The sequence below is a fragment of the Balearica regulorum genome, chromosome 9 (assembly GCF_011004875.1).
Source record: "Balearica regulorum gibbericeps isolate bBalReg1 chromosome 9, bBalReg1.pri, whole genome shotgun sequence".
NCBI lineage: Eukaryota > Metazoa > Chordata > Aves > Gruiformes > Gruidae > Balearica > Balearica regulorum.
In genome coordinates this window covers 20,223,175-20,244,005 of record NC_046192.1, presented here as the reverse complement: position 1 = coordinate 20,244,005, position 20,831 = coordinate 20,223,175, and the positions used below count along the sequence as shown (strand labels likewise).

At 39.1% G+C, this 20,831-nt stretch overlaps 2 protein-coding genes across 8 annotated transcripts in view; one reads left to right on the top strand and one right to left on the bottom strand.

The window, feature by feature from the left end:
* The window catches only part of FXR1 (FMR1 autosomal homolog 1), a 36,801-nt gene extending 24,642 nt beyond the window's left edge, over positions 1-12,159 (top strand). Inside the window, exons 10-17 of one of the 4 annotated variants that reach the window (XM_075761482.1) lie at positions 1,966-2,075; positions 3,075-3,161; positions 3,911-4,118; positions 5,756-5,923; positions 6,614-6,814; positions 7,578-7,658; positions 10,167-10,258; positions 11,140-12,159. In XM_075761482.1, coding sequence (XP_075617597.1) covers positions 1,966-2,075; positions 3,075-3,161; positions 3,911-4,118; positions 5,756-5,923; positions 6,614-6,814; positions 7,578-7,658; positions 10,167-10,258; positions 11,140-11,310 — 1,118 coding nt within the window. In that variant the 3' untranslated portion in view covers positions 11,311-12,159. Of the gene's footprint in view, positions 1-1,965; positions 2,076-3,074; positions 3,162-3,910; positions 4,119-5,719; positions 5,924-6,613; positions 6,815-7,577; positions 7,659-10,166; positions 10,259-11,139 lie in introns of all 4 variants that reach the window. The other 3 variants (XM_075761481.1, XM_075761485.1, XM_075761483.1) reach the window with 3 other exon arrangements.
* DNAJC19 (DnaJ heat shock protein family (Hsp40) member C19) lies at positions 4,566-18,082 on the bottom strand. 4 transcript variants are annotated; one of them, XM_075761493.1, is made up of 7 exons: positions 17,947-18,082; positions 17,382-17,428; positions 17,029-17,102; positions 16,579-16,655; positions 15,568-15,638; positions 14,149-14,239; positions 4,566-5,364 (listed from the first exon to the last, which is right to left on the bottom strand). In XM_075761493.1, the coding sequence occupies exons 2-6, from the start codon at positions 17,422-17,424 to the stop codon at positions 14,169-14,171; spliced, it is 336 nt and encodes a 111-aa protein (XP_075617608.1). In that variant the 5' UTR covers positions 17,425-17,428; positions 17,947-18,082; the 3' UTR covers positions 4,566-5,364; positions 14,149-14,168. The 4 variants fall into 4 exon arrangements, with proteins under 4 accessions (XP_075617608.1, XP_075617607.1, XP_075617606.1 ...); XM_075761492.1 differs by lacking the exon at positions 4,566-5,364 and adding an exon at positions 11,096-11,236; XM_075761491.1 differs by lacking the exon at positions 4,566-5,364 and having other exon boundaries at positions 11,096-14,239.
* Positions 18,083-20,831: the final 2,749 nt, after the last annotated feature.

Sequence of the window (20,831 nt, the reverse complement as noted above, 5' to 3'; positions counted from 1 at the left end):
CTGGAAAAGAAAAACATGTCTTTTCCTAGTCTGGTCCTCACAGGGTACTACTACCATTTCCTTTCTTCTGCTCCTCTTAGCCTGCTGCTTGCGCTCTCTGTGTCAGGCAGCTTCCTGCTCTGCGTTACCAGCTCACAGTGGCTGTGCAAGGGTGAACGGAGCAGTAAGTGCAGGTGGTGTACCTGGTTCAACAGCAGTTTGGAATATCTAAGGCAGAAATTAAAAGCTGTGCTTTAACCTCCTGTGGTTTTGGGCTTAGAGCTTGCATATTCTAGACTACACAATCTAAGTAATTCATGTGCAAACTCCTAAAAATTAGACTTTCAAGGTTTTATAACTTGAGCAAGTTAAGGTGTAGCATTTTGTTAGGGTTTTTTTAATAGGACCTCTGCAAATTATGTAACTGATGCAACTTGATGATTCTGTCAATTACCAAATGTTAAAGCTTGTTTCAGTGTTCAGCAAATTAATTGTTAGTTTGTACCTGAAAACTTTTCTTCAGTAATCTCATTGAGCAAACCTCATTGAACCAAGGAACTTCACTAAATCGACTGGTTTATGAATTGAGGTTTTGGGGGTTTTGAATGGCATTCTAACTAATGTGAACATACCCATATAGGAATCATGGCGTGAGTCAGAGCAATGCATTTAACTGAAAATGCAACTTTTAAACAAGTACAGTACCAATGTATGATGAAGGTACACATTTTGTCCAAATCACCTGTGGTCATATCTGTAAGCAGACATTTAGCTATGCTTTATGCAGACACCCAAGTTACAAGAAGTGTAGTGATCAGTAATGGCTCGGATGGGAGATACCGCTCTGTGCCCAATGCATTTCTTTTTGTACCAAGAGAGAAGAGTGCCATCTACTGAATGGCCGGTTTCAGCTGCTGAAGCTCAATAGGACTGAGGACTTTCCCAAATACTGGCTCACCATTATCCAGAGAAAAATGTTTAACACTATAGTGAGTGTGGTTTATTTTAGTAGTGGTAATAGGATCACTGTGCAAAACGAAATTGGAGGCATATAAAATGTTTAGCTGTAGCATGTTTTTTTTAACAAAAAGATAAAAAAAAAACCCTGCTGAGCTATTTGAACTGTTGAGGAAGGAAACGATTTTTAATGCTTTTTGCACTTTTGTATCATGTTGATATCTGCTGTGAAGAATGTTCTTTATGCAGTATTCTGTTACGCTTTGGCTGCTACACCTTTTTTTTCAGAGGCTCTACCTTTCTTTACTCATAATTTAAAATAAATGTTTTTAACTGCCAGATATCTGTAGCTGGGATGAAGAAGTGTTTCTGCATGATTTTAGTTTAAGGAAGAGCTAAAATCTTTTAGTAAGGGAGCACAGGAGTCCCTTTTGAGATTTAAACATACAAGTTCTGAAGAACCTTTTGATTTAATCTCACACATGATCTCAAAATAAGTATTTTAAAGATAATATGGGAAGTATGGGTAGTATTCATGTTTGTAAAGGTGAAATTAATTTTCAGAAAACAAGTGTGTAGTGTTTTAATTACTTTTTTTAAGAGACTTCCGACAAATGTACATTGAATATGCCTGTCGAAATGTCAGGAAAGATTGAATCAGGGTGCATGTGGACTCAGGGGATTCAAATAATTTTGATATATAAATTTAAAATAGGCATTTGGAAATCTTTTAGTCTGGGTCCATTTGAAACTTGTGTGTAGTGGTGATCTTCATCAATAGTTGTCATTCTATGTATATAGAGAGTGTTTGGAAGTTTCATTTTGGAAGTTTTCACCTCTTTCTTCTGGCACAGTGTGGGGTTTTCTTCGGGATTTTTTTGCACCTCTGAAGTAGGAGAAAAGTTTGAAACAAAGTGAATGGTAAAGGAGACACAGATGGTTGTTACAATTGTTATACATAAATTATCAAGAAACCCATTAAAATATTTTGCACACGGGTGCAAAATTAACCATTCTTGCCCTCTGAAGGAAAAGTTATTGGAAAAAATGGAAAAGTGATTCAGGAGATTGTAGACAAGTCTGGAGTCGTCAGGGTGAGAATTGAAGGAGATAATGAAAATAAACTGCCCCGTGAAGATGTAAGTACTTTATTCTTTCTTCCTATGATGAGGTTTTTATTTTCAAAACCAGTCATGTTGAATCTTTTAACAAAGAATACATAGGAAAAGTATGCAGAAAGTGAGAATTTCAGGGGCATGACTCAAATGAGTTGAGCGCTACCTTATGGCATCTGAATGGGATCACTGTTTCATCTCTGCATCATTATGCCATTTATAAATATGGCCTTCACAGCCTCTGCACCCTTTTTTCTGTGGCCAACCTGTAATGGTGGTGGTGTCCATGTTACAAAAAGATGGTGTCTGTGATTTGGGTAGTTTTTTAGTATAGATGCTTGTGGATTATTTCATGATGCCAGTTTTATAACTCTTCTGTGGTTATAGAGAGCAATTTTTAAGGTTTTTTTCTTTTTTCAGACTGGCATCTTGAAGTAAATTTTATATGAAACAATTCAAGAAAGGTTTTTTGGCTGCTGAAGCAAGAAGTTGATTTTTGTTTTTTTTTTTTTTAAATGTTTCTCCTATATGTACTTTAGCTGCATAACTGATTTGGGATTGATAGTGTTAATACTAATCATATATTTTAAATATATGAGAACATAAGGTAAAATCTTCTAAATCTCCATCTTGTAAAGTTGGTTTAATTAACTGCTCGACACTTCATGGTAACCTGTGGATGCTTCTGCACACATACTGCGATAAACACACACAGCAGTTGTGTTGCATGGGGGAATATAAACACCGTATGTCGAGTTACTTCAACTGCCAGAGTGGGTTGTTGGGAACGCTGGACAGCTGTAAGTCCATAACATAAAGCCCCTACCCCCACCTTGCCTAAGCTATTTCTAGTGCATCTGTGCAGCCCAAGATCCAGTTACTATCTTTGCTTGTTTAGCTAACTTCTGTAACTTAAGCAGATTTTTTTTTTTTTTTTTTTTTTTTTTTAGAATTTAAACAGAAAGCATTGTTTTGATTATAATGTTCTTCCTGAAAATAAGATTTGACATTTTGTTTCTATAGGGGATGGTACCATTTGTATTTGTTGGTACTAAAGAAAGTATTGGAAATGTCCAAGTTCTTTTAGAATACCACATCGCATATCTAAAGGTAAGCATAGTTCAAAAGAAAGACTCTGTAGAGGAAATTTTGGTTGAAGTAACAGAATTCTTGAGCAACAACTCGGGTGGGATTTGCAGTTGATAAACTGTTCATCTGTATATCGTGATCAAAGATTTGGTGCCTTGAACCCACCCTTTGCCTATAGGTGTTACGAAGGCCTTAAATACATTGTCCAGGTTCCTTGGTACTGTTGGTGTTGAAAGGATTGGACTGTAAAGAACAGTTTTAAGTGATATTTGAGAAGTAGTATGTCTTTTTTGGCTATGTTTGTGTTCTGTTGTTCTGAGGTTAATGCTCTGTTGGGGTAGGATGGAGTTTCTAATAGTATCACACAAATACTATGTAGTATTAGAACAATTATCCGTTTAGATTAGTTGGCTTTGTGTGGAGGTGTGTTGACTTAACAGAAATAATGAATTAATTTGAATCATGTTATTCTGTGAGTTTGCTTTTTTTAAAATTTGAGTAGAAAACGTGTGGTGAAATGTAGTTAAGAAAGGTAATAATAGTCTTAAATCAGCACGCTGAAAGACTCTTTTTAAGAGAAAGGTTTTAGATTTCTTCTGAAACTCAGAGATTGCAGAACTCGTAGTTGAATTCCATTATTTGCAGTCACCTTCAAGGTGGTGTTAACTCTCCTACAGGAATGTTTGTTTTTGAGCTGACTGGATGGTATTTTGTGAGGGGAGAGAACATTTCTTTATCAGCAATTTTTTTTGTTGTTTCCTTTTGTGTAGGAGGTAGAACAACTAAGACTGGAAAGGCTCCAGATTGATGAACAACTGCGTCAGATCGGTATGGGTTTCAGACCTTCTTCCACTAGAGTTCCTGAAAAAGAAAAGGGTTATACGACTGACGAGAGCACCCTCTCCTCAGTGCAAGGTTCCAGATCCTACAGTGGAAGAGGGAGAGGCCGTAGGGGCCCCAATTACACATCTGGTTACGGTGAGTTTTCTTGAGCATCTGTCAAGCAAGTCTTCAGTGTACTGCTGAATCCACAACTCTCTCTAGATTTGTGGTCAGTGTAGTTGAGTGAACATAGGGTTGAAAATTGACAATTGCCATTTTATTTTTTACGTAGCTCAAAACACCTAATTAGATTTACATTCTTGTTGAAGTTAAGTTTTAAATTGAAAAAATGAGCAAATTGAACTCTGGTAAGATCTTGTCCTTAACAGTAGTGGTTATACAAAGCTCGTCAAGAGAAAGAGCTGCAGATACTTTTTAGGAGACATAAGTAAAAAAAAATATATATCTGAAATTAGAATCTATTTCAATTGAGGAGCAGAAATAACACTTGCGATCATCTTATGAATGTATTTTCAAAAAGTAGAGCAGAATAATTTACAATGGAGACGGCACAAGATCCTGGGTTTGGTTGGGGGGGGGGTTGGGTTTTTTTATTTCATCAGGAGATAACTGGATTTGTTTAAGATGTAGTGAGATGTTCTGTTGTGTCTTTAAATTAAGAAGGAACTGCTGTTCACTTCCCTAGAGGTGTGCACATCCCCTTTTCATTCAGCAGCAGCTCCCCAAATGGAGACAGTCTGCATTTGAATATAGGCATATTTCGCAAAGAAGCATAGGTGCTCCTGTAAACAGAAAAAAAAAATCTGTTTATTCATTACGGTAAATTGTTGTTCATCATCTACACGTAGCTCACCTCTGTTACAAAATCAGACAATTTCTTTTGGGTTTTATAGTCTGTCACTGACTGTAGCTTCCAGGATCATGCCATGTTGGTCAGGTTTATTCTGATGATAATACTAATGTTTGACTTATTTTTTACTATTTCCCACTGAATTGTTTGACTAAACTGTAATGAAAGTTGTTCAGTTTGTTTACATACCCACACGCTTTCATTTGGAAAACTCACTACTTTTTCCCCCAAATGGCAAGAATTGCATGTTAGAACCATACGAGTCTAGATTTTTTTTATTCCAGAATGGCTAGTAGGAAGAGTTCCTGGATGTTTAAAATAAAGAGTAGGTGTTGAATTTTTAAGTAGTAAAAAGGCTGTGTGGGTTTGGTTAGCTCAAATGGTGGGATGTTATGGAGGGTATTTAATATAAACAGTTAAATTGTTCGAGCAGCATTACAACAGCCAGAAGAGGTTGCTTAGCAACAGCCATCAGCTATAAAGTTGTCCTTGGGAATTTCAGAGAAGTTGCCTAGAAACTGCACCAAATGCCTGCAGTGGATACACAAAGAGAGGAAATGCTGCTTAATCCTTGATTCATCTGGGTACATAAATTACAGTTTTGGTAATCTGTGAGCCCCTATTTCTCAGGTTATTACAAACTAACAGGTTGAGAATCTTAGAAACTTATGCTCTATCCATATTTTTAATATGTGTATTTTTTATATATGAATATATATATAAAATATACTTGTATATGTTAATAAATTTAACTTCTATATTTGTAATATAACACATATATGTATATATAACCATGCTGGTTGGAAGACTTCTGTGAGAATCTGAAACCAGAATATAATCCCGAATTTCACATTCATTTCCAATTTTCTTTTCCTTCTTGTACAAGGTACAAACTCTGAGCTCTCTAATCCCTCTGAAACAGAATCTGAGAGAAAAGATGAACTTAGTGACTGGTCCTTGGCAGGAGAAGATGACAGAGAAAGCAGACATCAACGTGACAATAGACGACGTCCTGGTGGACGAGGCCGTAGTGTGTCTGGAGGGCGTGGGCGTGGTGGACCTCGTGGTGGCAAGTCATCCATTAGCTCTGGTACTGTGTTTCAGGTGTATTTTGAATTTAGTTTTTGTTCCTGGCAATTTTCTGTATAACCTCTTACTATTTTAAAATACTCAGTTTTTGCATTTACATCTTATACATTGGGGTTTCAGTAGAGTTGTTTGATAGATTCTTGTCACACACCATGTTGTTAGATTTGTATTTGTTTATCTTCTGCTCACGATGACCTTCATTTCCTTCTTCTACTACACACACGTACTAATGGTATTACCAAAGTTTATAATCCTTTGGCATGTTCCTTATGGCTGCCTTCACAGTTAAGCTTGCATTGAGATGCAGAATGAGAGAAGAAATCATAGAACGGAAATTATCTTACGTTTTATCAGAATTTGACTGTTAATTCATAACACTTCATTAGTGTCAAAAGTACCATGCTGCTATGAAGTGAAAAGTCTATCTTACACGTTTAGCAGTTTTGAGTAGAAGTTCTAAATTCCCTTTGGAAATCTTTGTGATGAAATAATACAAGTGCCTGTTGTAGTGCCTCAGAATACTTCTGTTGGATTGGAGTCAGAGAGGAACCAGTATGACATCATAAATACTATTCTTCTGTCTATTACACCTTTTCATAAGGTTGCTTTATATTTTCAAACACAGATGTAAGTCACCCTGGAAATTATATGTAAATTCAGTGTCTGAGATGGAAACTTTTTGTTTGTTTAGTGCTTAAAGATCCGGACAGCAACCCTTACAGCTTGCTTGATAACACGGAGTCAGACCAGACTGTGGATACCGATGCTAGTGAATCTCACCACAGTAGTAACCGCCGCAGGAGGTCACGTCGGCGAAGGACTGACGAAGATGCTGTTCTTATGGATGGAATGACAGAGTCTGATACAGCTTCTGTTAATGAGAATGGTTTAGGTATGTAAACAGTTGGATGCTAGTCCCAGAACAAGCTAAGAAAAAATGTTGTCCATGTAAGTGTAGTGAAACGCTTGTTCATTTTTGTTAGTGATGAATCGTTGTTCTGTTAAAGGTTGCTGTCTGATTAAAGAAAGACTTCCTCCATGGCTCTGCCATGAAATGTCCTGTTGACTGAGCTCCACTAGTATTTTCCTATGCCTCTTTTGTAAAAACCGTCTGATGGAGACACCAAAGACGTAACTTGTTGTTTCCCATTAGTACTGCTGTTTTCATAGAAACAGTGCTGTTGGATCAGCATTCTGTTTTCTCCTTGTAACCTCAGTCTCAGTGCAGGAAAGCTACTTAAGTGGCTGTTAATTTGTCTCTATCCAGCTTCTGCTTAAGTACTTTCCCTCAGTAAATTCTCTTGATACTCACTGGGACAAGAATATAATCTGTTGCTTAATAATGTAGAAAAAAGCCTCTTCTTTCTTGGGTTATGTGGCTAAAGTTTGATATATGGTTACTTATTTAATAAATGAAATCTGAGGTCATTAAGCATATGCCTAAATGTTTTAATGAGCCAACATTAAGAGCAAAAAAGTAAAATCTAGCTTTTGCATTATTGTCTATGCTTTCAGTATAAAATTATGTTTATCTTTCAGTCTGTCTTATTTAGCCTGTCTCTTTAACAGAAGCAATTTTAAATGCCCCATGCTGAAACTGCTGAAGAATTTATTTAATCATCAGAAATAGTTCATGGTAAACTTTGCAATTGCAGATGATAGTGACAAAAAACCCCAGCGACGCAATCGTAGCCGCAGGCGTCGCTTCAGGGGTCAGGCAGAAGATAGACAGCCAGGTAATTCGAGTGGAGCTGTGGGTAATCTCAGGTCAAAAGCATGAGAGAATGTTGTGTCTGCTGTTTTACATATAGCTGCATAATACCAAAGGTTACTCGATAACTAATAAGACTACTAGATAAAGACAAAAGACGTTTCTTCTACTAGGAGAACTTACAAAAGTTCTTAATCTGTCTAATGAAACTAATTTATAATGTCTAACTTTTTGCTTGGACATACGAGTTATGCTTCTGATCCGGCTCTCACTGAAGTCAATAGCCAAACTGCTGTTGACTCCAGTGGTCCAGGATCGAGACAAACGTGAAGGTTCATCATCTGCACCCACTTGCATCTGTGCACTTGCACTGAATGTGGCACTGGCTGAGAAGCCACGAGTTGGAATGGCAGGGTGTGGGTGCCCTGGCAGCGTGCTGTGAGGGGACTCGTGGCATCTGCCAGTCCCGTGCCTGTATCAAACTGCTGCTATCGGTCCTCGGCTTTTGTGAATATTTGCAAGTCATCTACAAATTGAGGGTGGGAAGGAGGAGGAATTTCAATGAAATTGCATGTTTCCAATTTTTTTTGTTGTTGTGGCTTGTTGCATTTCTTTTGTGTGTACTAACACTTGAAATGTTAAAGGTGAACTAGCTCATTTTCAATATACTGCCCTATTTAGAAAATGCTTGTACATACATGGCGTAAGGTAGTAACAGAAGGTCTTCTAGATTGACAGGCTCAAAATTTCACCCATATTTGTCTTCCTTCTATCTGTGGTGCTCATGCAGCATTTGATTAAGAAGGAAAAAGTTGTTGCATTCCACTAATTAAAACTTGGGGGCAGAAAAAAACCCCAACCACCCTGCCCCCCTAAAAAAACCCCAACCCCAAAGTAACCCATTACTTCTCAACATTCTTGTTTTGTAATAGTGATACGAGTTTATAAAGGGGAGGAAAAAGTAAAAATGGATTTTAGCTTTTGCTTCTAAGAAACTAATTTCAGCTGGCAACATAGAGATGTTGGTTATCTTTATAAACACTGTGGTATTTTTCTTTGAAATCAAAGAACAAAACAAAATTTCCCAAACAAGATTTCTCAGGTTTTTTCCTGTTGATGTCTTTGTTCAAGGTACCACTTTCAGTTTGCATAATAAATATTTTTAAATACAACAGAGCATTGGTAATTAGTTACACTGCCTTTTGTGAAAAATGCTCTAATAAATTTATTCTTCTCAAATACTTAGGGTATAGTGAGTGAAATTAAGACAGAAGGAATCTCTCCCCAGTGCTAAGACCGTACTTCAGTCATGTAGTTGTATTATTTGATTTACATTGCTATACATTTTGGGTTCCTACTACATATATGAATATTAAGAATCGGTGTCTTACACTGCGTGCATAAAACATGCTTCACCTTTACATTAGAGGAGCTGAGTACAGAACCTCATTTTAAAGAAATAATTCTCCTGGTGCAGAAACTCACTTGGTCTTGACAATTATGCAAAGACCCAGGTGTAAGAAGTCCCAATTACCATCACAGAAATTCATGTGCGGTACTTCCCATATTGACGTAGGCTTTATTCACAATCATTCCTAAATCCAGAAGAATAGTTCACCTGAATGCATGATCTACTAAATATAATTGACTGTACTGTTCAATAGATAATGCTTGCCAACCCTAATGTGCTTCAGCTCATCAAAGATACAAGTGTATATTTGAATTTGTAGTACTATCTATTCTAAAGATAGAGTTGACTCTCAGTTGGTGTGGTTACGAGAGGGCAGGATAAGACAAAACCAGGCCACAAGAACATGTGCTGAGGTGGTAAGAAGAAAAGAGGTCAGAAAACCCCTGGCTGGCATCCAGTAAGTGTAGCCGTAACAGCGCAAACATGGCTGTCCTTTTGAGTACGGGCTCGCTCATACAGAGCTGCTTCCAGTGTCTGTACACACACCACAATTAATCCACCTCCCACAAGCCGGAGTTAACTGTGTGGATTGCATTTTGAATACCAGGAGGAGGGTGAGTTCTATTGCCAGTTGCTTCATGAAGTAACAAAGATTTGAATGCTGCTTTATCGTAAGTGATACCATACTCGGAACCTCCCTCAGTTCTTTTCATATTTTAACTTACCTTCATTTCAGTAGTGTGAAATTCTGTGCTACTCAAGATAGTAAAACCCCAATGACAAACGCAGTCTGTAGTTTAAAGAGCTTGCAGTTGGATCTCTTCAAACCCAGTACAGAAAGCCCTTATTTTCCAATAAAACTTACAATTGGACCCAAATTACTATTTTATTGATGTTAAGATTTCACCTTCAGATCATCATGTTACTACTGATGTCAGTGAAAATTGTATTTAACAACAGAAACAAATTCATCCTTAATCTGTAGTTGATACCTGTAAGTGTGAAGACCTTTTGTGAGATGTCTCCCAGTTATAGCCTAACTTGTGCAGAAAAGACCTATGAAACTTAATGCTAAATTAGAATTCTGATGTGAGCATCACTGTAATCTTTTTCCTTGAACAGTAACAGTAGCTGATTATATATCACGAGCTGAATCTCAAAGTAGACAGAGAAACCCTCCCAAGGAGACGCTAGCCAAAACCAAGAAAGAAACGGTAAGAAGATTTTTTTTTTTATGCCCATTTCCTTTTTTTCCCCTTCCCTTGCAGCAAAACAGTAAAGGAATTTTAGATTGCCTCATTTGACTACAAATGCATTTGAGTTCAAGAATAAATGATTAAAAGCAAAAATGGCCTAAAGAGAACTGATGCTGACTTGTAGACTGTGATTGAAGACTTTAGTGAGGAGTGTAGTGCTCAAATTAAGTCTTTACGCATTTTAAAATATTACACTTACTAATGTAGCATTACATAATAAAATGTGAAAATTATCCATGGATGAGTCTTGAGAGCTAATCCTGAAAACACTTTCTAAATAGAGGACACTAGGTAGCATGTTTAGTGACTTGTACAAACTATTTTAGAAAGAATTAATGTTACAAAGATTGTAGACTTGAGATCTGTTCTTAAAGGATCAGTGACGTTACATATTGTAAATAATAATACTCAGAACTGGATAAAACAGAATTCTTTTATAGTAGCACTGAGCTTCCTGCCTCAAGTTATGCTCAGGTTTAGCAAAATAAAACAGATATGTTGCTATACTATTAACAAAATCCAGTATTACTGTACACTTTGAGAGGAGTGTAAAACTCAGGTTGTCAGTTAACTTCTTCATTGGCTTAGACAAATGGAAACTGTGAAATAAAACATCCTGGGTATGCTGGGGGATATGGTCTCAGGGTCACCTTGGCATTATTTCCTCCCAAGTGTTTGTTACAGAATTGTCCTGTAAATGCCAAGTAATAAGATGCTATAAATGACAGGATACTGGCACAGACAGACGAGGTGTTTCCTGTGTGAGCCAGAGGGAAAGTCAGATGACAGTGTATATTTTTACAGAATTTTTAATACTATCCTGGTTTTGTTTTTGCAAGGCAAAAGACGCGATTGATGAGAACAGCCCTTCTGAAAAGGCAGTGAATGGTCCTGCTACAACTTCTGGGGATGAGCCTTCTAAACTACAGCACAGTCCTGATGAAAAGAAAGTTACTGTTCAAGAAGATGGAAATAATCAGGAAGAAGCAGTGCTGAATGGTGTTTCATAAACTGAAGTTCCTAGTTTACAGTTCTTTTACATTACATTTAAAATAGTGCTTGTATAAGCTTGCCAAAGATAGAATATGGATCGCCAGTCTTGACACCGCACTTTCAGTTCCTCCATTTTGGAATACAGAAAGGGGAGGGATCCTGAAGAAATCATATGTTAAACATACTTTGACACCTACTGTGTTATAAATATATCATCAGATGTGCCTTGAGAATAGTATATGTAACATTTAAATAAACAAAATTGCTGGCTATAGGAAATGTTATTTTGTTTTCAAAATATGGCAAAGATGTGAGGGGGATCCCTAACATAATACTCTTTATGAAAGCATTAGCTGCTTTTGTTACATTTTTAATAATATGCAACCACTTCTTCACCTGAGGAATACTAGAAAGAAATGCAGTCTAAAATATTTTGCACTGAAATGTAATTTCTCCATTAGTTTAGTCTGGAAACTGGTCTGTTTTAATACATGTTTTTTAAATGCTGTATGTAGAGGAAAAATCTGCAGACCACTGGAATACATTTGTTAAATTCTCATAATCTGCAGGGATACTGGGTGACATTGGCAGTGACTGTTCTACATTGAGGCTTTGTTTGGTTTATTTATTAAACTGTACAGTATTTAAAAATCAAACATAGCTTTAGTTAACACTAAGCTGAATTAGTCATGTCCATTAAGACATAACCTGAACTACTGAAAAGATCAATTTCCAGAAAGTTTATTCTGTATAAACTACATATGTTAGTCCTTAGTAGAGTATTTTTATTTTTGTTTTGGTTGTTTGATGTGCAATATGTTTTTTTTGTATGCTGGTAGTAAAAGAAAATAAACTTTGATCTTCCATCTGTTGACTGTTTCTATCAGAAATTTAAATTACTATTGGTTTTCAAGCTGTTACCACTAACAATTGGAACTTACTTGTGAGGCAGCTTGAACCTTTAACTCTTTCACAAGAGTCCCCTAACATGCTAATCTTCCATTTTTTAAGGTGATGATGTAAAAACATCAGTCTAAAAACAGACTTATTTTGGAGAATCACCTAACCTGACTAACATATATAGGAATTAATGCAGATGTAGGTTTTGACTGAGGAGTTAGAAGCATGACACTAACCCATCTTTTCAGGCACATGAGCAAGAGAAATGAAGCAGAAAACACAGGTATGGGAAAACACCTGGGTAGCAAGGAACTGTTGTACAAAGTCAGAGCAAACCTGTAGTGCTCAAGCTGTGCTGACTTGAAAGAAAAAAATTGTCTTACCTGATTCATCAGAAGTAAGGACAAAACCAAGTATTCTGAACCACCTGTGATTCCAGCTGCTCTACCACAGATACAGCTACAGAAGAGCTGTACCAGCACGGTTTGGGTACGTATGTCATTCAAGGTGATGTGCAGTTTTTACTGTGACTTAAGTATCTACACTCACCCACAGGTGTTCCCTCCTGGAGAACAAACAGTTCAATTGTTATAACTGAAGTGTGCACAAGCATCTTGACTGATAAGGCAGCCACAAGAGTGGAGAAAAATGGAAAAAACAGGAAAAAACCCTATGTTTGATAAAGCATTATTAAGCATTATTAAGTACAATGACATTCTGCATAGGGCTTGAAAAAGGCAGATCATGGAACTGCAGCATAGCAGTGTCCCAGGTGTTTGGTTTTTTTTTTCGCCCCACTTAAATTCTGTAGTAAAGCAAAGTTAGCCCTCTCTCTGTATAGGTTCTAAATGTTTTCTATTTCATACTCATGTTGCTGATTTGATCCTTTCTCCTGAAGGCACGGAACTCTTTCTTACTGTTGTTCAGGTAATACAAGTGGCCTATAACTGGTCTACCAAAACACAGTGGCATAGTGGCCACCATTCACACAGATGATGTAAAACTACTTACACTACTGTGAAAGAGAGGCTTGTTGGTTCTGGAAAAGTGAAAGCTCTGAAATCCACTGTATTTATGAACAGTTGGGTGTTAACTCTTACTGTACAGCAGTTTCACCATACTTGCAGAAAGACTAGTGAGTGTCTTGGAGCAGGATACAACTCTTGGGCCCTAATTCAGATACTCAGACATCTGCAGGGGTGTGATAAAGCCAGCTCAGGTATCTTCAATGGGCTATATAAGGAGTTCCTGTTGCCTAATTACTATAAATGCAAACATTATGGGAATTCTAACTTGGTAGTATAAGATACCATATAGAACTACAGTACTTACATTACAAATTTGGAATTTATTAAATGCTGTAAAATCCATTAAAAACTGAAAGTTACTAGAAATCTGGGATGCTCCAGACCCATCAGTAACACTTAAGAAGCTCAACCAACCTTGTTTTTCACAAGGCAAAGACAACTGTGTACATTGTTTCCTATACTTTATTTCTTCAGTCAGACACAACCACATGTCTGTCCCATCAAATAAATCCTCGATTTTTTTCCACCCCCTCCCCAAACTGGTTCATCATGCTAACTTTGGCATATGAAAGAACAGCAGCATGAACTTTAACAGAGCTAGTTTAACAAAGATTAGGTAACAGCATGTAAGTCTACCTGTACCTGGTAACATGCATGGGCCAAACCAAGTTATTACTCTCTTTCTTACACTGAAAATATTTCTGAGTGGCAGATTTTTGCTGCTTAATGAAGAACAGCTATGAAAAAAAAAAACCAACAAACTTCTAAACCTCACTCCCTCACAGGTTTCTCCAAAGTGACTAAGTGAGAGGGGAGGGAAGTACCTCCCTGGATTCATAGTTCCAGCTTCATTTAGATTAAGTCAAAGACTGACATTAGAACTTTTCTTAAACCATTTATCAAAAATAATTATTTGCATGGACAAACCCTCTGGTTTTTTCTCTCAGTCATTTTTTAGCTTGGTCTTCCAGTAAATCTTTAGCTTCATTGATTTTGGCTGCTACATATGGAGAACCACCTAGAAGAAAGATAACCTCATGTCATGTCAGATGACAAAAATATTTCTGTGTTGTTAATGCCACAGTGCACAGGAAAAAAGAGAGTATCGTCTGAAAGTTGTTCAGGTTAAAGAACAAACTGTTGTGACTGAAGCCATGTAAGTTTATGCATGCAGTCACTGCAGTAGCTAGATGTGCAGACAGCTCATTCCTCAGGTTACTTTTAGTTTACTGGAGTGGTATTCTCCAGTTTTAATCAGTCATAAATGAACTGGTCACTAATGACTTAGCACAGAGCTGCTTGTGAATACAGAAGCGTTAAGCTAACAAGCCTGCAGATAACCTTTCCCCTGAGTTCAAGGCCAGCATCAGAACTGCTGCTGTACCAATGGGCTCGTTCAGGTTTTAAAGACGACACACAAATGACTTAGGAAGATGCTGAAACAGAATCCACAATGCAAACTGTAACTGACCATGAGGTGCAAAGATTTGTAGCGTGGATATCATTTACTGGTACTAGAATTACTCTATTCACTTGAAGCTTAATTTAACTTATTTAGGTCATGTAAAACATGTGAAATGCTCCTAGCAGTCTTTCAGGTTCTGCATATATTCAATACAGGTAATTTTGAAGTTAACTTCTGCTTGGTATTAGCTATGAAAGGCATGTCCCAAGGATTATTTTGGATTTTGGTGCATACAAGTAAAAAGTAATGAAGTTCAGCAGTCACTTTAAAGGACATTATTTTACCTTTTAAGTGACAGTTAAAAAGTTAAATGCCACGTGCTAGCATATGATTCTGACTCAATGAAGTAAAAAGAATTTAAAAGAGGTACAGATGCCTTAAATTATTAACTTTAAGCATAACTAGATTGTGAGCCTCCAGAGTACCACAAACAGAAATATTTCATATCTTAGTGTCTTCAACAGACAAAGAATGCTCAATGCTTGACATTCATGGTGAATTCCCAATGCTTTCAAATGAAATCAAACTCACATGGAACATAAAGTACAGAAAGACACTCTGGTCTTTCATCTAAAATTAAGGTGATTTTTAAGTCTCATTTTAACAAATCATGCTTTAATCTGATATGCACAGAACATACAGCAAGTAACAAGCAGACCTGCTGAATCTGTCTGCTTGCTTTCGAGCATTCAAACACAAAAATATGCTCCAAAACTGTAAGGATGAAGGCACCCTAAAATGTGTTTTCATTCACAAGTTTTCTGGTTTTTGGTTTTTTTTTTAGTAGCTGAGGTAGTCATATGTCAGTCACTTCTTCCCTACTCAGTTCTACTAATCTATGTTAAAAACATGTATTAATTAATGTGACTTAATTTACTTACCTTTATCTGGATGATTCAGAAGCATGATCCGTCTGTGAGCTTCTCTAATTTTACTTCTGTTGGCTGTAGGGCTTTAAAAAAAGAAAGAAAAACTGACTTAAGGAAACCCCATAAAATCCCCAAGATCTTTAAAAGATATCTTAGAACAAGCAAGCACTGTCTTAACCATAAACTCTTTGTCTTCCACATGTTTTTCTTTTCCTATTACTGATGTGTAGCATCTAAGTCCTGGAGAGGGTTTCTAAGGTGTTTCCAAAGCACTGTATGCTGAAGACGACATGCTATAGCAGTTTAATATGGTGGAGGAACATTCACACAGTTGAAAGCAAACAGAACTATGTTGTGACATTTTTAGTGGGACAACTACCTAAAGGCTGGAAGGAAAAAATAAAATTTCCCTTTATTTAAAAAAAAAAGCAAAACAAAACCAACAAACTGTTTGTATACAAACTTCATAGTTGGTAGTTGCCTTCAAAAAGAAATGATTCTTACTCTGTATCTTATTAGATGAATTTGTGTATTTGGTCTTAAGTCCGTTAAATTTTGCAGGGATATTCATACCATACTCGTATCTAAGATATTCTAGAATAAGTGATGAATTTACTCCACATGCAAGTGGGTTTGAAGCACCTTCGCACCACATCTGTCTGAAAGTCACCAGCAGGGACAGGAACCAGAAGCAAATAGCGCAACTGTGCTCCCCATACCAAGTAAACCCCAAGGCTTCCTGAAAATGGCGTACTTACTGGGACCTGTACATGGCTTTTGAATGTGATTTGCAGATGTATGGAAGTCTAGCTAGAGTTAGCTTTAAGCAAATAATCCCAAATAAGTACAGAAAATCCTGACAGGCCGCTTCATGTTTCCTGACTTGGCAGCAACAGTCCCAGGGGAAGCTGGGTGTAGGACAGTTTTAAGCACTGAGAATTACGTCCTTTTCAACCCAGGCCAGCGCCTAGATCACACCATAGCCTCCTTTTTACGTTTCATTTCTAAAAGATTTCCTTTTACCTCACTCCTAGTATTAAAGCTGCTTCTCGTTTAGTCATTTTGGGTTCAAATCCACCTCTGTAATAACCACTGAAGGCCTGAAAGAGAAAATGTGTTAGTTGAAAAGAAACACTAATTTTTAAGTTTCACTTTGTCAGTTAAAACAACTCATTATTGCTTTAGTAACTGCTGAGCTTTTAGCCAGTAAGAACACTGCGAAGCTTCTTTTGCACTTGTAGTAAGAAACTCAGTTGGAGTACCATTACTTAAATGAGTACTTAAACTTGCCAAAACAAGTTCTTTATTAGTCAACCACCACCAGAATGGCTGAGATTAATTGTTATTACTGACAAAATTTTGTTTAGTATTAGAAGAAAATACAGCAATGCTATACAGAGACAACAGTCTGTAGTTATTTCACCAAGTAAACATTTAAATAAAAAAGATGCTACTGATAAAACAAAAACTTACAGGTTTTGGTAGATTCTGAAGTGCTTGTTTTACTTGTGGCTCCATTTGCTTCATGGCTTTTACCGCATAGCGACCTTAAAGAAATCAGTGTTGAACAAGGCTAAGTATAAAGTTTCATAGATTTAGCAATTCAGTGCAACTGTTAACTTGTGGACTAGAATGTGGAATTAACTTTTTGGGGACATAAAAAAGTAGTAACTTCAATCTTTTCTTTAATTACAGCCATGTTTCTCAAGATAGGCTCTCCCAAAAGAGTGTCCTGTATCAGCTATTAAATTACCCTAAAATTCATCAGTACTGAAGCAAGCAGTAATTACAACTAGGTGTTCAGTGTCCTCCCATCATCTACAAACCTGCAAATCCAGCTGCCGCTATGGTCAGGCCCACCGCCACCATTGTACTGGCCTACACAGGGAAGATATGAAGCATTTGTTTACCAAAGAAAAAGAAAAAAAAGCCCACCCAGCAATCTCTACAGCGGGTCAGACTAGCATATACGTTTAGAACTTGACTAGGGGAAACGCGGCCATCGTACGATTCACTGCAGCTGCGCTGCTCTAAGTGACGGCAGGGACACGGCGAAAGCAGCGCGGCTGCGGCTGGCGGCGGGGCCGGGGGTCAGGCGAGAACCCCCCAGCTGCGGCAGCACCGTCCCGCTCGGCGGCCCCGCTTTAACCCCGGGGGCACCGGGGCGAGGCAGGAGCCAACGGCCCCGCCGCAGCCTGTGCGGGGCAACGGCCTCCCCGCGCGGCCCAGGGCACCGGGCCCCTCGGCACCACGGCCGGGCCGGGCCAAGGACGAGCCGAGCTCCTCGGCCCGGGGAAGGGCTTGTTAGCTGCCGGCCCAGACATAAGCGCCCCCCCCCCGCCCCGGCTCCTACGACGAGACCCGCCGGGCCGTTCCCCCGACCGCACTCACCATGGCCGCCCCGCCCCGGCCCCGCGCACTGGCGATCGCCGGGACGAGCTCGCGGAGGGCACCGGCTCGCCGTACGGCAACCGGGCCGGCCGCAAAAGCCACCACCGGCTGTCGTAAAGCGGCGTGAGGCGGGGAGGGAGCTGCGGACACCGCCCCGGGGCAGGCGGGCGGGGCGGCGGGGGACAGGGACGGACCCCGGCGGGGCGGGGCGGCCGGAGGGGCAGAGCGCTGCCGGGGGTGCTGCCAGCGATGGAAGGGGGCGCGGCAGGACGGCGGGAACGGCTCGGGGGTCGCAGGCCGGGGTTGGCGCGGAAGCAGCCGGCAGGGACCTTTCCCCGGGGAAGGTGTCATCACCTCGGCCTGGGGGACGTCTGGAGACCTCCGGTCCTGTGCAGCGCACGGCAGCACGCCGGCATGGCGCGGTCCGGCACGGAGCTGGCGCTGACGGGTGTCTTAGAGAGCGGCCCCGGGAGAGGTCTGCCGTTGTCCTTAGGCAATCGTGGCTGCAAGAGGAGCAGAGCACAGCGTTACGGAAATGATAGTACAGATCTTATTCTTGATGTGAATGAGCTATTTCGTCCCTGATCTAGAGCCTTCTTGCACACCAGATTTGTTTTTTAGAAAATGTAGGTTTTCTTCCATTTTTCTGGTCTTTTATGCTAGTAGTTCGCTCCCCCTCTCTGCCAGGCCCGTTCTCCTGAGCTGTGCTCTTGCCACCTCCTTTCTGTCCCCGGTGTGTTACCACCCGGTCCTGAAGGTTTGGCAGTAACGGAGCCTTCCCTGCTGCGCTGTCAGCACAGGGCACTGACCGCTCCCGCCGTCTGTGGAGACGTCAGGCACTGGTTCCAGATGGACAAGCTCAGTTATTTCATTGCTGAAGATGACTATGAAATTAAGGAGAATTATAGGCCTGGCACTTGAATATTATTAATAACCTAGCATCATCTATTAATTATACAGTGTCATATGCAGCACAAGTCAAGTGTCCATCTGTCTGTAGTTCTCGTCTGAAGTCACAGGTTTGGAAACTGAGTAATGCAGCAGTGAGACCATGCCAACCTTTAGCCCTAAGGTACAACTTAAAACTGGTCACAACCCGAAGCCCTTAGTGCTACTGTCTGATTGATAATTGGTTTGCAGGAGTGAAAAGCTTTAGTGTCATCCTCTGTGCTTGTAGAACGTGTCACTGTCCTCGTGGGCTCCTGGAGGACCTGGTGATCAAAGGCAGCCAGCTTCTGGTTGCATAAGGCCTCGGACTCAAGCCCTCTCATAAGCAGTTTAGTGTGAGCTGATCGTTGGCTAAGCAGCTTGTAATTTTGCTGGCTCTTGCAGTGGAAGATAGAATTTTTCTTTTCTGCTCTATAATTTCTGTGAGTACTGTGTTCACTTTGCATACGTCATAATTTCAGTTTGAACTTGAATTGTTTTTTTCACTAAAATGTCAAGTGCCTGATTTAATGTTTTCTGAGATAATGTTTGGAGGTAGTGTCCTGTCTCTTTCCTTCCCTATCATCCAAGTAACACTACAAAAAAATAACCTGCTGTCTTTTAAAGAGGATAGAAGACAGGTTTTGGTTAAGGTACTTGCACTGTTGTACAAGTGTTTCATGAGATGGAAATGAAAGGAAACTTTAATATATGTAAAGGAATTAAATCCATTCATTGCAGAGCACGAGAGCCCTGACAGCCTATACGTTCTTTTCAAATATGGAAAGGAGAGCAACCAACTGGATGTTTGTTTTATGGAGAAACAAAAGAAGTCTGCAGACACATATGGGTCTGGTAGTTAACTAGAGTTTCTTCATATGTAGAAGAGGATTTGGTTTAAGAGAGTTTCCTCTTTGTCCCTTTTCTATCAAAAAAGGAGGGGTAGAGGTGCAAGCTAATGACTTTACCGGGGCGTGACTAGTGTTTAATTTTTCATATCATCTAAACAATAAAGTAAGAGACAGGAACTCCTTCCCTGTAATTAATTATGTGAGGTTTGATTCTTCCATCTTGACAGAGCCTTTTGGTAGATCCAGATCTTAGTGGCTTTCAGGAGAAAACTATTCTGAAAGGGAGTTTTGTTTCATTTTATTACTTTCCTCATTTTCCCCAGTCCTTGTTTAGAAGGACTGGTAGCTCTACACACAAAGGCAATTTTACAGATTTATACTTTGTCGTTCTTTCTATTGTGAAATGTCTCATTTTTAGAAAAAAAGGACAGACATTATGAAATGTGCAAGCTTCCACATGGGTTGGGAATGGGTTAATAACTAGTACCTAATCCTTCTCCTGTGACAGTCCTTTAAAGAAAAGCCAGAAAGGGAGATCTTGGGAAGCCTCTGCTTGCTTGAGAGAGGTTTCATCTTTATTGAGGAGAAAGGAGACTTATCTGTAAGTGGGAAGGCCTGGCGAGAGCTGAGGTGGGATGGAAGAATTTGCATTATTGGTACATGTTTAATACCAACAGTTGGACAAGATTGTTGGCTGAGCCTAGAGGTGGAAGAATTCAATTTTTTTATTATTAGATGAAATAATTTATAATACAGCATTTGAAGATGAAATGTCACAATTCCTTTAAGATATGCTATATATATTTTTACTCTATGAGACAATCCAAACTTTGTTTCTTCCCACAGTTCCTTGCGCTTCCCAACTAAAGGAGAACTAGATGTGTTGTCACACACTAGCTTGGATGTCACTGTGAGCACATTATGTTGGATGAAGAAAACAAAGCCAGAGTTATAAAATGCCATGCTTGCTAAGGAAGTGATGTTTTGGAGACTTCTAACATGTTTTGAGTGTGGTCTTTTTTCCGGGCTTCTTAAAGTGCCATGTGTTTCTAGAAGATATATGATACATGAAATATTCTTCTACCTTCTGCTAGCTGAAGGGAGAAA

What these genes read in the sequence shown, in the direction of transcription:
- DNAJC19 (XM_075761493.1), bottom strand. Translation starts at nt 17,424, where the DNA reads ATGGTGGCGGTGGGCCTGACCATAGCGGCAGCTGGATTTGCAG. An exon ending in GCTTTAATACTAGGAGTGAG is followed by an intron (nt 15,639 to 16,578) that starts GTAAAAGGAAAT and finishes CTTTTTTTAAAG; the next exon opens with CCCTACAGCCAACAGAAGTA. An exon ending in TCTGAATCATCCAGATAAAG is followed by an intron (nt 14,240 to 15,567) that starts GTAAGTAAATTA and finishes TCTTTCTTCTAG; the next exon opens with GTGGTTCTCCATATGTAGCA.